General features: G+C 60.5%; 1 protein-coding gene across 1 annotated transcript; it reads left to right on the plus strand.

Annotated features, from left to right (window-relative positions):
* The first annotated feature begins 2,187 nt into the window (after positions 1-2,187).
* Positions 2,188-9,937, plus strand: CEL (carboxyl ester lipase). Its single transcript, XM_081151388.1, has 11 exons — positions 2,188-2,268; positions 4,341-4,491; positions 4,581-4,703; positions 4,871-5,068; positions 5,599-5,729; positions 5,894-6,001; positions 6,151-6,268; positions 7,426-7,612; positions 7,944-8,147; positions 8,979-9,176; positions 9,497-9,937. The coding sequence occupies exons 1-11, from the start codon at positions 2,203-2,205 to the stop codon at positions 9,843-9,845; spliced, it is 1,833 nt and encodes a 610-aa protein (XP_081007514.1). The 5' UTR covers positions 2,188-2,202; the 3' UTR covers positions 9,846-9,937.
* The last annotated feature ends 2,829 nt before the right edge of the window (positions 9,938-12,766 follow it).

A 12,766-nucleotide genomic window follows, 5' to 3' on the forward strand; every position in this document is an offset into this window, starting at 1 on the left:
CTCCAGGCCCATCGCGCTGTCTCGGAAGGTAAGAGGTCCTCCTTCTTCACGGCTGCGTAGTGTTCCCCGGTGTGACTGTCCCACAGCTTTCTATCCATCATCTCCTGACGGGCCCTGGGGCTGCTTCCAGATCTCAGCTGCTGTAAACTGCGCCGCTGTGAACAGAGGGGTGCATGTTCTTTGTGGTTAGTCTTTCAGGCTTCTTAGGATATATTCCCAGAAGTGGGGTCACTGGGTCAAAAGGCAGCTCCATTTTTTATTTTTTGAGGGACTCCACACTCTTTTCCACAGGGGCTGCCCCCGTCTGCGTTCCCACCAGCAGGGCACGAGGGTCACTTTTTCTACGCACCCCACCAGCGGTTGTTTGTTTGCTGACTTGTTGATGGGGCCATCCTGGCAGGTGTGACGTGACGCCTCATTGTGGCTTTAATTTGCATCTCTCTGGTGATTAGTGGTATCTATTAGCCAACTGTACGTCCTCAGAATTACTTCCTTTAGAACAGGTTCTCAGAATGGGACTAGGTGGGCAAAAGGCGTTAACAAATGCACTTCCTTGTCCGTGGCAGCACCCCTCAAACCCTCTGCTCCCCAGTCCTCACCCACCCTGGCCCAGCCTGCCCAGCTCCTTCTTCCCCCTGTTCTAACCCCTCCCCACCTACATCACAAAACATCTGGGCGCTGGATCAGGTCCAGGCAGACAGGCAGACAGAGGGACTGACCTGTCTGTAGATCCATGTGGGTGTTGGTGACCACCGCGGGCAGGACATGTGGGGTTGTGGCCTGTGTTAAAAGCGCTGGCTCCTGGGCAGCGAGGGGGATTACCGGGGCCTAGGCGAGGGGCTGTGGCCTGGGGGCTCTGCTATCCCCTGGCTCCTACATGCACCCCCATCCCTGGAGATGGCTGTGCAGCCAACTCTTCAAAGGCAAGAACCTTAGGCTTTGTCCATGATGGCCTTCCACTTTTTAATAACCTCCTCTGGCCCGGCTGGCATGGCTCAGTGGTTGGGCATTCACCTAGGATCCAGGAGATCCCAGTTTGATTCCCAGTCAGGGCACATGCCCGGGTTGCGGGCTCGACGTCCAGCAGGGGACATGCAGGAGGCAGCCGATCAATGACTCTCTCATCATGGATGTTTCTCTCTCTCCCTCTCCCTTCTTCTCTCTAAAATCAATAAAAACATATTAAAATAATAATAATAACCTCCTCTGGTTACAGAAGTAAAATACACTTTCTGAAGAACAGTGGTGGCCTCTTTTGCTGTTATCTCAATACTCTGTGCTCAGCTCTTTCTTCTCTCTGTTTGCCTCCCTGTCTCTCCATGTCTTTATTATCTCTGTCTCCCCCTCTCTGTGTGTCTCTGTCTCTCCGTCTCTGTCTCTCTGTGTCTCTCTCCCTCTGTCTCTCTCTGGTATTCTCCAGGATCTTTGGTGCATTTCTGTAGCCAGGCCCTTCCTTTTTCTCAGGGAAGCCCACCGGGCTGGGCTAGAGCCCCCTTCCCCCGACACCCGCGTCCACCTGAGCCTCTTGTCCTCCCCTCCCAGGCCTGCTCATGCTGAGTGTGAGGTCTCCCCCACGCCCTGAGAGCAGGATCACCCCGGGAGCAAGGCTCAGTCACACTGGCTGCCCAGTAGCACACAGCCATCTCTGTCCCGCAAGTCACATGCCCAATCCCCTATAAACTCCCTTTGCTGAGCTCAGGAGTTCGGGGTGGGGGGGGCGGGCAGGCAGGGCGTGGAGACGAAGCATGCCCACTCCTCTGAGGGTGAAAGCAAGGCCTTGTAAATGAGCCAGAATGCGGGGCACGTGCACCCAGCCAACCCCCACCCCTATAGCCCTGCCTGTGCCACCTGCCTCTATTCCCAGTGACCTGCACAGGTGCACTGTGGGCACCAGGCCCCTGGTGACAGCGGGTCCTGAGAGATGCGGACTATCCCTGTACCTGCGCACGTGTGTGTGTGCGCGCGTGTGTGTGTGTGTGAACACGCACTTGCGTGACCTTGGCCCAGCCTGAGCCCAGCTGGAAACGGCAGCTGTCTCCGGGCACAGCGCCTGGACTGTGGCCAGCCTGGAGGAAGGAGCAGAGGTAGGAGGAGGGGAGAGGGACCCTCCACAGGCAGCTGCCAACCCGGGCTGCCGGCTGGCTCCAGCCCCATAAATACCCACGGGCTGGAGGCAGGGCACCCGGACGCGGCACCCGCACCATGGCGCGCCTGGAGCTCGCTGTCTTAGGCCTCGCCTGCTGCCTGGCGGTGGTGAGCGCGGCCAAGGTAAGCTAGAGCCCAGCAGGGGGGCGCCCCCCCCCCAAACCAGGCCTGGAAACGGGGCAGACACAGTGGAGGGAGGCAGGCAGGCGAGTCACTGGCAGAAAGAGGCACCTGAGAGAACCAACCCGTCGCAGTAGCATTTCCTGGGTACTTTCTCTACGCTTCGTGCACCCCCATTCATACAGTGACTCGGGCGCAGGTAAAACACAGGACGCCCAGTGAATCTGAATTTCATGAACCATGAACAATCCCTGGTGTGGGCATGTTCCACACAGGATACAGAAGGATATACTTATGCTAAAAACAGAAGGTAAATATTCATTGTTTATCTGAAGTCCAAATGACACTGGGCGTCCTGAATGCTTATTTGCTGAGTCTGGCAACTGACTCACGACTCCCCTCTGGCTTCTTCCTCTGTCTGGGGATGGTGACATCCCCTGTTACAGAGGGGAGATGGGGGCCCTGAACAGGCAAGCAATCTGCCCAACATCACACAGCCCCAGTGTCTGAACAGGAGTCTGGAACTTGGTCTCGTTTAACCCGGGGTCTGGCTCCTGAGATGGGATTACTCCCACCTGCTTGCTGGTGGCCAGGTCCCCTCCAGGGTGAGTCGGGAGGCCTCCAGGGGCATCTATAGAGTTTGTCTTTCCTATCTGCCCTCCCACGGGTGTGAAGAACAGGGCAGGGAAAGCTCTTCCAGGACAGAAACCCCACAGCTCCACTCAGGTTTGAATGGGGGACTCCAGTGCCCCACCGCGCTGTTCCCCCCATCCGGCTACCTCAGCCCTGCTCTCCACACCCCTGCTGCCCCTGGGACCTGCCCCTGGACCCTGGGTGCCTGCTGCCACTGAGGAGGTCCCTCTCTTTCTTCGGGGGAGTCCTCTTCTGGATGCTGAAAGGACCGGGTTTTTCCCACGCTGCTCCAGCAGCCAGGGCCACCTCCCCACACACATACACATTGCCTGGATGACAAGGTCCCATGCCCTTGGCCCTCTCCACTGGGGTGCTCAGGCCAATCTGTCACACAGAGACACTTCCATGAGGTGACCTAGTCCCCTAGGCACTGACCTGGCTCTCTTCCCCATCCCAGCAGCCGGGAGGTTGGTCAGGAGGCTGGCGGACTGCCTGGAGGCCTGGAACCAGTAGGCTCCTCCTGGGATAGGAGAGAGAGAGGGGCCAGGCCTATGTCTGTCTCTGGGTCCTCTGCCCCAGCCCAAAGCCCCTGGCAGGTATTGCTTCTGCCCCTTCCTCTCTCCAAGTCCAGCCACCCTTCTCCCCACCCCAGCAGGGCCCTGAAGTCTCAGCTGGGCCTGGGGTGCGGGGCTGCCCTGCTCTTGCCCACCTGGACCCCAGCACAGGTGAGGGATGGGAAGCTGCGACCTGGCACAGCTGTTGGGGGCAGCACTGGGAGGGGATAAGGGCCTGGCTCTGACCAGGCAGCCGCTCCCCACAGGGCGACTTCGGGCAGGAAAGCCTGTTCCCCCAGGGACAGGGGTAGATACATGCCAGCCCCCAAGTCACTCCTGAGGATCGGGAGTGTTGGCCCTCATGGGGCCAGCTCAGTGTGAGGCCCAGATACACGGCAGTGGCCTGATGGCCTGGGGGGTGGGGGGCTTTCCCAGTGGGGAGCCCAGGCCAACAAGACACAGTGGGGGGGACAAGGGAAGGAGAACTAGGTGCCCCCCCCCTTCAGGGAGCTCAAAGCTGGGCACAAAGCATTCTGTGCACATGAAACATCTGACAACAGGTGACACTGCTGTCACCCACCGTAAGATGGGGAAACTGAGGCCCATGGTCCCAGCCAGGCCAGAATCCAAACCTCCACGCCGCCTCTCCTGGCCTCGTGGGAAGACTTCCCTGAGCAGGGACACTGGCTGAAGCAGCTTCCTCTGAGATTCAGGGACAGAACATCCCTGGAGGCGGGGAAGGCAACAAGCTGCTCCTTCAGTCACGTGGACAAGTGGGGGTCTTGGCCTCAGGTGCAGACTGGCCCCCATGAAGCTGTCCCTGGGCCCCGGGGCCTGCTCGGGTGGCCGCCAGCCCGAGCCCGCTGAGCCCGGCCCCTCTCCCCGCAGCTGGGCGCGGTGTACACGGAGGGCGGCTTCGTGGAGGGCGTCAACAAGAAGCTGGGCCTCTTCGGCGACTATGTGGACGTCTTCAAGGGCATCCCCTTCGCCGCCCCCCCCAAGGCCCTGGAGAACCCCCAGCGACACCCCGGCTGGCAAGGTGGGTGATGGTGGGTGCTGGGCAGGCCCGTGGCTGGGGTGGCGTGGTGGGGCCACCACCCTCGTGCCAGCCCCTCCGGTCACCCACAGGGACCCTGAAGGCCAAGAACTTCAAGAAGCGCTGCCTGCAAGCCACCATCAGCCAGGACGACACCTACGGGTCGGAGGACTGCCTCTACCTCAACATCTGGGTCCCCCAGGGCAAGAAGGAAGGTGAGTCTGCCCCCACCCCCTTACCCTCTAGCCCCCTGAACCCTGCAGGAGGTGCCCAGGCCCCCAGAGTTCCCAGCCCTGCCCCTTGGTTGTGTGTGGGGTTCCAGAGCTGAGTATCCCTGAAATCAGCCCCCAGAGGCGTCACCGGGCCTTCTCTCCTGCCTCAGTTTCCCGGAACCTGCCTGTCATGATCTGGATCTATGGAGGAGCCTTCCTCATGGGGTCCGGCCAAGGGGCCAACTTCCTCAAAAACTACCTATACGACGGGGAAGAGATCGCCACACGGGGCAACGTCATCGTGGTCACCTTCAACTACCGCGTGGGGCCTCTGGGCTTCCTCAGCACTGGGGACCCCAACCTGCCAGGTCCGCTGGGTGCCTTGGGCACAAGGGTGGGGGAGCAGTGTGGGGCACTCTTCAGCACCCCTTGATCCCAAACAACTCCTGACAGCCCCCCAGAAAGGCCCAGAATTCTATTCGCAGAGCCAGGAAGCTGGAGATGGACGGTGAGGCACAGGAGCCCCTTGGCAGCTGTAGCAAAAGAGAAGAGGCTGCCAGACAGACAGACAGACAGGGACCCAGAGAGGGACCAGGAAGGGGGGACAGGGAGCCGAGTGAAAGAGGCAGAAGATGAGACACTGAGGTGGCGACTCAGGGGGACACAGAAGCTGCAGGACAGACAGACAAGAGGGACCATGTCAGGGAGAGAGAAGAGCAGCCTGGCCCCCCTGCTCGTGGTCCCCTACCTGACCCCCACACCCCCTCCAGCACCCCACTCAACCAGCCCCCTGGGAACCCACCGTGCACCATCCTGGGCTTGACAAGGGTCCCCGTGCAAGGAGGGAGTCCCCTCCCGCCCCCAGTCCCTGAGGAAGGCCCTCCCCACCCCGCCCCAGGTAACTACGGCCTTCGGGACCAGCACATGGCCATCGCCTGGGTGAAGAGAAATATTGCGGCCTTCGGGGGTGACCCCAACAACATCACCATCTTTGGGGAATCAGCCGGAGGTGCCAGCGTCTCTCTGCAGGTCTGGGGACCGTAGGAGGGGTGGGCCTACCTCCAACGGTGTTGGAAGGAGCTGATGGGGGCTGGGAGGAGCAGGGCTGGAGCTGGCATTCTGGCTGTCCTTGGCAGAGCCCAGGGCGGGCAGGTAAGGTGAGGCACCGGTGACAGGACCTCTGTGTGTTGCAGACCCTCTCTCCCTACAACAAGGGCCTCATCCGGCGAGCCATCAGCCAGAGCGGCGTGGCACTGAGCTCCTGGTCCATCCAGAAGAACCCTCTGTCCTGGGCCAAACAGGTAAAGAGGAGCCGCGGAGGGTGAGGGAGGGGCTTGGTTTAGATGCCAGAAGAGATTTCCTCCCTTCCTCTCTCTGTCCCATACCCCAGTTCCCTATCGCCCTCTGTCCCAGCACTGGCCTCATCTATCTGTCTCCCCCCAACCCCCAGATCGCCAAAAAGGTGGGCTGCCCCATGGACGATACTGCCAGGATGGCCAAGTGTCTGAAGATTACCGACACCCGTGCCCTGACCCTGGCCTATAAGATGCCACTGGCAGGCCTGGAGTGTGAGTGGGGGCCCTGTGTGGAGGGAGGGCCATGCTCCTAAAGAAGAGGGGAAGTGTTGGGTCCGAGGCCTGGCCCTGTCACCAGCTCGCTGGCAGCCCTAGACAGCCCCATGCCATCCCTGCCCTTGCAAGACTCTGTGGCCCCGGCTGGCTGGGAGGAAGGGCCATTCTTTCCTCTTATCTTCCCTGGGTCATGACTCCTGTGGGAAGCCGATGAACATTTGGGCCCACCCCCCAAAATGCACATGTACACGGTCATTCGCACACAATTTTAGGGACCCCAGACGGAGAGCCTTTGTACTAGACGACAGTTCATTCTTTCTTCCACTCATTGATTCCACACACACACTGAGCACCTGCTGTAGAATTTGGCCCTTCCAGCTCTGCGGCTCTGTCCCCAGGACGGCAGGGACCCTGTCAGAAAGAGCCTCGGAGTGGCAGCCTCATCAGCTCAGCAGGCCGCTGTTTTCTCTCGCTAGTTCTTCCAAGGCCAAGTACAGGAGGCCCCTCATTTGCGTCTCACCCATTGTGCATTAGCCACAGTGCCAGGCAGGACGGAACCAGAGCAAACAATATGGCCCCAAATGCAAATCAACCATTTCTTGAACTGGAGGAAAACTGGGCTGGGCCTGACCAAGGCAGCAAGTCCACGGGCCTGGAGCCAGAGTATGGTCCTTTCGGGGTCAGTTCAGGGGTCTGGGGGGCAGTGCGGACCTGGCAGTGTCTGGCTAACAGACTAGAACAAAGCCCTCCCTTTCTCCATCGGCTCAATTGCTCTCAGTCTCCCTCCTCCTGATTTTGGCTGAGCGAGAAGAGAGGGAGAGGACAGGGATGTCCACTCTGTGAGGGGACAGACTTGGTCTCCAGCCTAGTGGTGCTCAGCCTGGGTGGTTTGGCCCCCAGGGATCATGTGGCAGTCTGGAGACAGTCTGGCTGTCACACTGGGGATGGGGTGCTGCTGGCACCCAGCGGGTCCTGGCCAGAAATGCTGCTCCACACCCGCAGGGTGGCCCCACGACATAAAATTATCCTGCCCCAGTGTCAGAGGGATAGGCTGAGGACCCTGGTCTCCATCAGAGGAGGCAGGGCCCTCCACCTTGGCCTGGGGACTGGCGGGTGGGCTCTGGAAGGTGCGAGGACCTGCCGCCTCCGTACAGACCCCATGGTGAACTATCTGGGCTTCGTCCCTGTCGTTGACGGAGACTTCATCCCCGACGACCCCATGAACCTATTTGCCAACGCGGCCGACATCGACTACATCGCTGGCACCAACAGCATGGATGGTCACATCTTTGCCAGTGTTGATATGCCGGCCATCGACAAGGACAAGCAGGATGTCACGGAGTAAGTAGGGCCCAGGGCCCAGGGTAGCGCCTGAGGGCCGCCGGGGGAGGCCTCAGCCGAGTGAGGAGGTCAGCATGTGCAGAGGGACACCTGCAGCCCTCCGGGGATGGGGGGGACCCCATCCCCCTGGCCCTGGGTGGAGGGTCCGGGTCAGCATGTGCAGAGGGCCACCTGCAGCCCTCCGGAGGTGGGGGGGACCCCATCCCCCTGGCCCTGGGTGGAGGATCCGGGTCAGCATGTGCAGAGGGCCACCTGCAGCCCTCCGGGGGTGGGGGGGACCCCATCCCCCTGGCCCTGGGTGGAGGGTCCAGTGCCGACTTGGTCCCTGCAGGGAGGACTTCTTCAAGCTGATCAGAGGGCTCACCATCATCAAGGGGCTCAGGGGTGCCAACACCACCTTTGACATGTACACTGCGTCCTGGGCCCAAGACTCATCCCAGGAGACCAAGAAGAAGACGGTAGTGGAGTTTGAGACTGATGTTCTCTTCCTCATGCCCACGGAGATGGCCCTGGCTCAGCACAAAGCCAAAGCCAAGTGAGGACCTGGGCAAGGGGATGCCCACCCGGGGTCAGGCACCTGCCCACCGAGGCCTCACCAGTGGGTGGCTCGCGGGGCGCCTGGGAGGCCTGGGAAAGCCATGATTGGGTCCCCGCCGGTGCCGGTGCCATCTGCTTTGCCTGGGCCCGACAAGGCTTGAGAAGGCCCCTCCTCACCTTCCAGCCTCAGGGGGCTTTACAAGACCCTCCCTCAGGCCACAGGCCTCGCCCCGCAGCACCTTCAGTCTGCCTCCCGGGTGTGTCCCCCGCCCCCTGCTGGGAGGACAAGAAACAGGCTGATGGGCTCTGTTGTGGGTTTCGACTTTGCCAACATTCAAAACAACTTTGGCCTGTGGCCACACTGGAAACCTCCACAAATGAGAGCCAATGAGAAGGAAACGTAAATGAGGAGCGCTAGAAACGTGGGGGGCTGAGCAATACCTAGAAGTCTAGGATGAAAGCTTTGCAGCGGGCAAGCGATAAATTCAGCTCTGAGCGTCCTGCCGGTGTGTCTGAGGGCACGTGCCTGTCCCATCAAATGAAGAAGAGAAACTCATTTGCAGAAAAAAATCTGCCTTGGTACCGAATTGTAGGCGGGAGACCCCTCAGTACGTTCTGTGGCGGTGAAGCATAAATGCACTTGAAATCGTAGACCCCACAAACCCACGCTTTCCCTTCCCCAGGCACAGGGTCCCGGGTTCTTCCCGAGTCTGGGCGAATTCCCGGCCCTTCCCTGCTCCCCACACCCCGGCCTCCTCCGGGACCCATGTGGGCTGGGCAGCCAGGAGAGCACCCTGCCAACCTGGGCGGCTTCCCCTCCCCTCCTCAGGAGTGCCAAGACCTATGCCTACCTGTTCTCCCACCCCTCTCGGATGCCCATCTACCCCAGCTGGGTAGGGGCCGACCACGCCGACGACCTCCAGTACATCTTTGGGAAGCCCTTCGCCACGCCCCTGGGCTACCGGGCCCAAGACAGAACTGTCTCCCAGGCCATGATCGCCTACTGGACCAACTTTGCCAGAACTGGGTAAGGCGGGGGTGAGGTTGGGCCAGGGCTCCTGCCACCTTGGCCTTACAGGCCCGGGTTCCAGTTCCGGTCCCCTCACACTTAACCTCCCCGAGCCTCAGTCTCCCCATCCTTGTACGAGGATAAGAGCTCTTGGCTATGCCCCAGGATGTGCACGTGCCCAGCCAGTGCCCGGGATACAGTGAGGTGCCCGGATGGTTCGGGTCAGCACGTAGGGCAGAGGACTGCCCAGGCAAGCCGGGGCCAAGCCAGGCCAGGGCACAAGTTGCCAGCCTCCTGTGAGCCCCCAGCCCCCACACAGCCTTTTTTTCACTCTGCAGGGACCCCAACACGGGCCACTCAGCTGTGCCCACGCAATGGGATCCCTACACCGAGGAAAATGGCAACTACCTGGAGATTAACAAGATCATGGATGGCACGTCCATGAAACAGCACCTCAGGAGCAACTACTTGCGCTACTGGACCCAGACCTACCAGGCACTGCCCACAGTGGTGGGAGATGAGGCTGCCCCCATGCCCCCCACAGACGACTCTGAGCCCACCCCTGTGCCCCCCACGGCCGACTCTGAGCCCACCCCTGTGCCTCCCACAGACGACTCTGAGGCTGCCCCTGAGCCCCCCGCTGGTGACTCTGAGGGGGCTCAGATGCCTGCAGCCATCGGCTTCTAATGTCCTTGGCCCCAAGAGTCCACAGGGTGGGCCCCCCAGGAGCCCACCTCCCCCCTGAGCTCTTCCTGAATAAAGCCTCTCCTGTCTCTGGCATCGTTCTTTGCCCTCATGATCTGTTGCCGGGCGGTCCCTGTCAGGGTCCAGCTCAGCAGTGGAGTGCCACCCTCGCTTCAGAGGAGGAAACGGGGTCAGAGAAGTGTCGCAGCCAGGGCTGGGACTCAGGTGTGTGTCCCTCCCCACCAGGCTGCTGGCTTGAGGGGCCAGGCTCTGCCACACCTGAGTGGGGAGCCCTGCCCTGTGGGCGATGGCCTCCCCTGGACCCGTGGAGCCCAGCCACGGCCCCGTCTCCTGGGGTGTGGGGAGCGGCCTCTGTTCTGACTGGGGTCTGGGGAACTGGCCTGGGCAGAGAAACGGATTCTGCCTCCACCTGGATCCTAGTCAAGGAGAGAACAAAGCATCCCGCTGGACTGTCAGCACAAAGGGCACAGAGGGCTGGGCAGTGGGTGCCCACCGGCAGGGGCCATGGGCGGTGCCAGAGGGGGAGCGGGAGGCAGAGGTCAGACTCAGGACCATCCCCACCTCTGCGAGGTCTGGGACTGGGCACCTACCACACCGAGGGCTCAACCACCCCGACCTCACCATGGCTCCGTGAGCGAGGTGGGCGCTGTGAACACCCCTATTTTAGACAGTTATAGGTATTTTGAGGGAAACAAGGACCCCAAGGGGGGGTCACGTGCTCCGGGCCATCAGACCAAGGATTCAAACCCAGGCCTGAGACTCCGAAGCTCATGACATCGGTGGGTGGGTGGGGAGTGCCTTTCCTCCCCTCCCCCACTCCTTAGTCGCTGTGCGGCAGGGGGGAGGCTCAGCGGGGAAGGTTCCTGACAGGTGTGTGTATAGCGCCCTCCCTCCCCGGCCCACAGATGGGAGCCTGAGCCTGGGGAGCCGAGCCCTGTGGCCCTGTGCAGAGGCAGACCTGACCCCCTGGGGTGGGGGGGGAGGCAGACAGGGGCGCTCCGGCTGGCCTGTGACCACCTTGACTGCCCTGGGCTTCCTGGCTGGGTCAAGGGCTCTCAAGTGTGAAGAGGGGGTTCATCAAAGGCTGAGGGAAATGGCCTCTCACTGTGTGTGGACCCCTCCTGGGACTGGCCCTGCTCCCAGCCAGTGGAGGCCAAGGATGCCCCAGTGTGCCGGTCCTCTGCCACCTTAACATCCACACGACTCCCCCAAGTGTTTCCACCTGCCCGGTCGGCTCTCTGAAGCCTCCTGCGCTGCAAGAGAGACCTCTCGGACCCCAGGGCCTCCTCTGGGCCCTGGAGGGGCCCTGGGACGTGGCACTTCTCTCCCTCGTTGGGGAAAGCATAGTCCCGTCTGTCATTCAGGAAGTCACGTCCCTGGATGGCTAGACCACGTCAGAGTAGCTGGGGCTGCCGGGACCCAGTTGTATGCTCCACCCTGGGCTGCACGGAGGCCTCCCTGGCAGAGGCAAGTCGTCTGAGCCCTGTGTCTGGGGGACACCTATAGGCATTGGGATAATTCAGGTTGGTCCACAGTTCGTCTGGCTCTGCCTTTACAGGCTGCTTCCCAGGGTTGACGTTGAAAATACCCAGACGCAGGCTGGAGGCCGTTGAGGGCCCTGGAGGCTCCCACTGGGCCAGGTGTTCCCCTTTAGCTCTGATCACGGCGGAGCCCTGGGTGAGCTCAGGATGGCGTCTGCTTACCACCCTGATGGACACGGTCCAGTATTTCCTTGGAGAGGCTGTGCCCATGGGTGGGCAGCCTTGGTGGCATTTCTCCCCCGCCCTTCATGCCCACATCCTTCAACCTTCCCCCCGAAAATGTTTCAAACTGCCCACCTCCCAGTGACATAACCAAAGCACAGACTTGGACAAAGAACGCAGTCATCCCAGGGGGCTGCAAGCGCTAAGGGCTCCAGCCCATCCACCCTTTAGGACGAGTGACCCTAACCTGGTGACTGCCTGAGACGGTGGACCTCAGAACCTCACGGCCCTGGATTCATCTTGGCCAGAGGAAGAGTGTGGAGTGGGGGGAGGTTCTCACGGGCGGGAATCAGCACCTTTATCCCGGCAAACCCACACTCACCCGGGATTCATCAGACCTGAGGGGATGCGTGGCCGTCGGTGCCCGGCAGGGGCAGGGGGAGGGGGGAGGAGGGACTTGGCGCATGCGTGGCTGGGTGAAATTAATTGCATGAAGAGCTGCAGGGATGCTGCAGGCCCTAGTTCACAGGGCGCAGGTTCATGCGGAACAAGGCCCAGCTGTAGCCTTAAAAGCCGCATCACAAATATTTTCCCTGCACACAATCCCGGCCCAGGGAGAAATTCTGAGGACAGAGACAGGATTCCCGGAGGATCCCTCTCCAGGCAAAGGACGGGCGGGGGGACCCCTAGAGAATTGCGAATGCTAAGTCCACCCGACAGAGGGCCCTGGCCAGTACTCTCCCCCACTCTTCCTTCCCACACTGCAGGCTTCGGTCTGTTTACGATGCCCCCACGCAGCGCTGATGGGCTCCATTCGAACTTCAAGCCTACAAATTCCTCACTGCTGGGCGACAGAAACCACGAGCCAACCCAAAGTCTTCCCTCTTCTTCCAGGGAAAGGCAGCCCCGTCTCGGGTCAGGAATTCGTCCTTGCAACTGTTATTTTTTAAAAGTTGGGGTAAAATATACATAACATAAAATACGGTAATTGAACTATTTCTAAGAGTACAACCCATTGACCTTAATTGCATTCACACTATTGCACAACCATCGCCACTACTATCTAGTTCCAAAACTTTCATCACCCCAAACTTTGTACCCATTCAGCAGTAACTCCCTGCCCCCCACTCCTGCTAATCGCCTTCCTGTCTCAATGTGCCTATTTTAGGTATCTTTTCTCTTTTTATTGATTTTTTTTTT

Source organism: Miniopterus schreibersii (assembly GCF_964146895.1).
Source record: "Miniopterus schreibersii genome assembly, chromosome: 11".
Lineage (NCBI taxonomy): Eukaryota > Metazoa > Chordata > Mammalia > Chiroptera > Miniopteridae > Miniopterus > Miniopterus schreibersii.

Coding starts and splice junctions, on each gene's coding strand:
- CEL (XM_081151388.1), top strand. CDS start 2,203: ATGGCGCGCCTGGAGCTCGCTGTCTTAGGCCTCGCCTGCTGCCTGGCG. Junction 4,704..4,870: donor CCCCCAGGGCAAGAAGGAAG/GTGAGTCTGCCC, acceptor CTCCTGCCTCAG/TTTCCCGGAACCTGCCTGTC. Junction 8,148..8,978: donor CAGCACAAAGCCAAAGCCAA/GTGAGGACCTGG, acceptor TCCCCTCCTCAG/GAGTGCCAAGACCTATGCCT.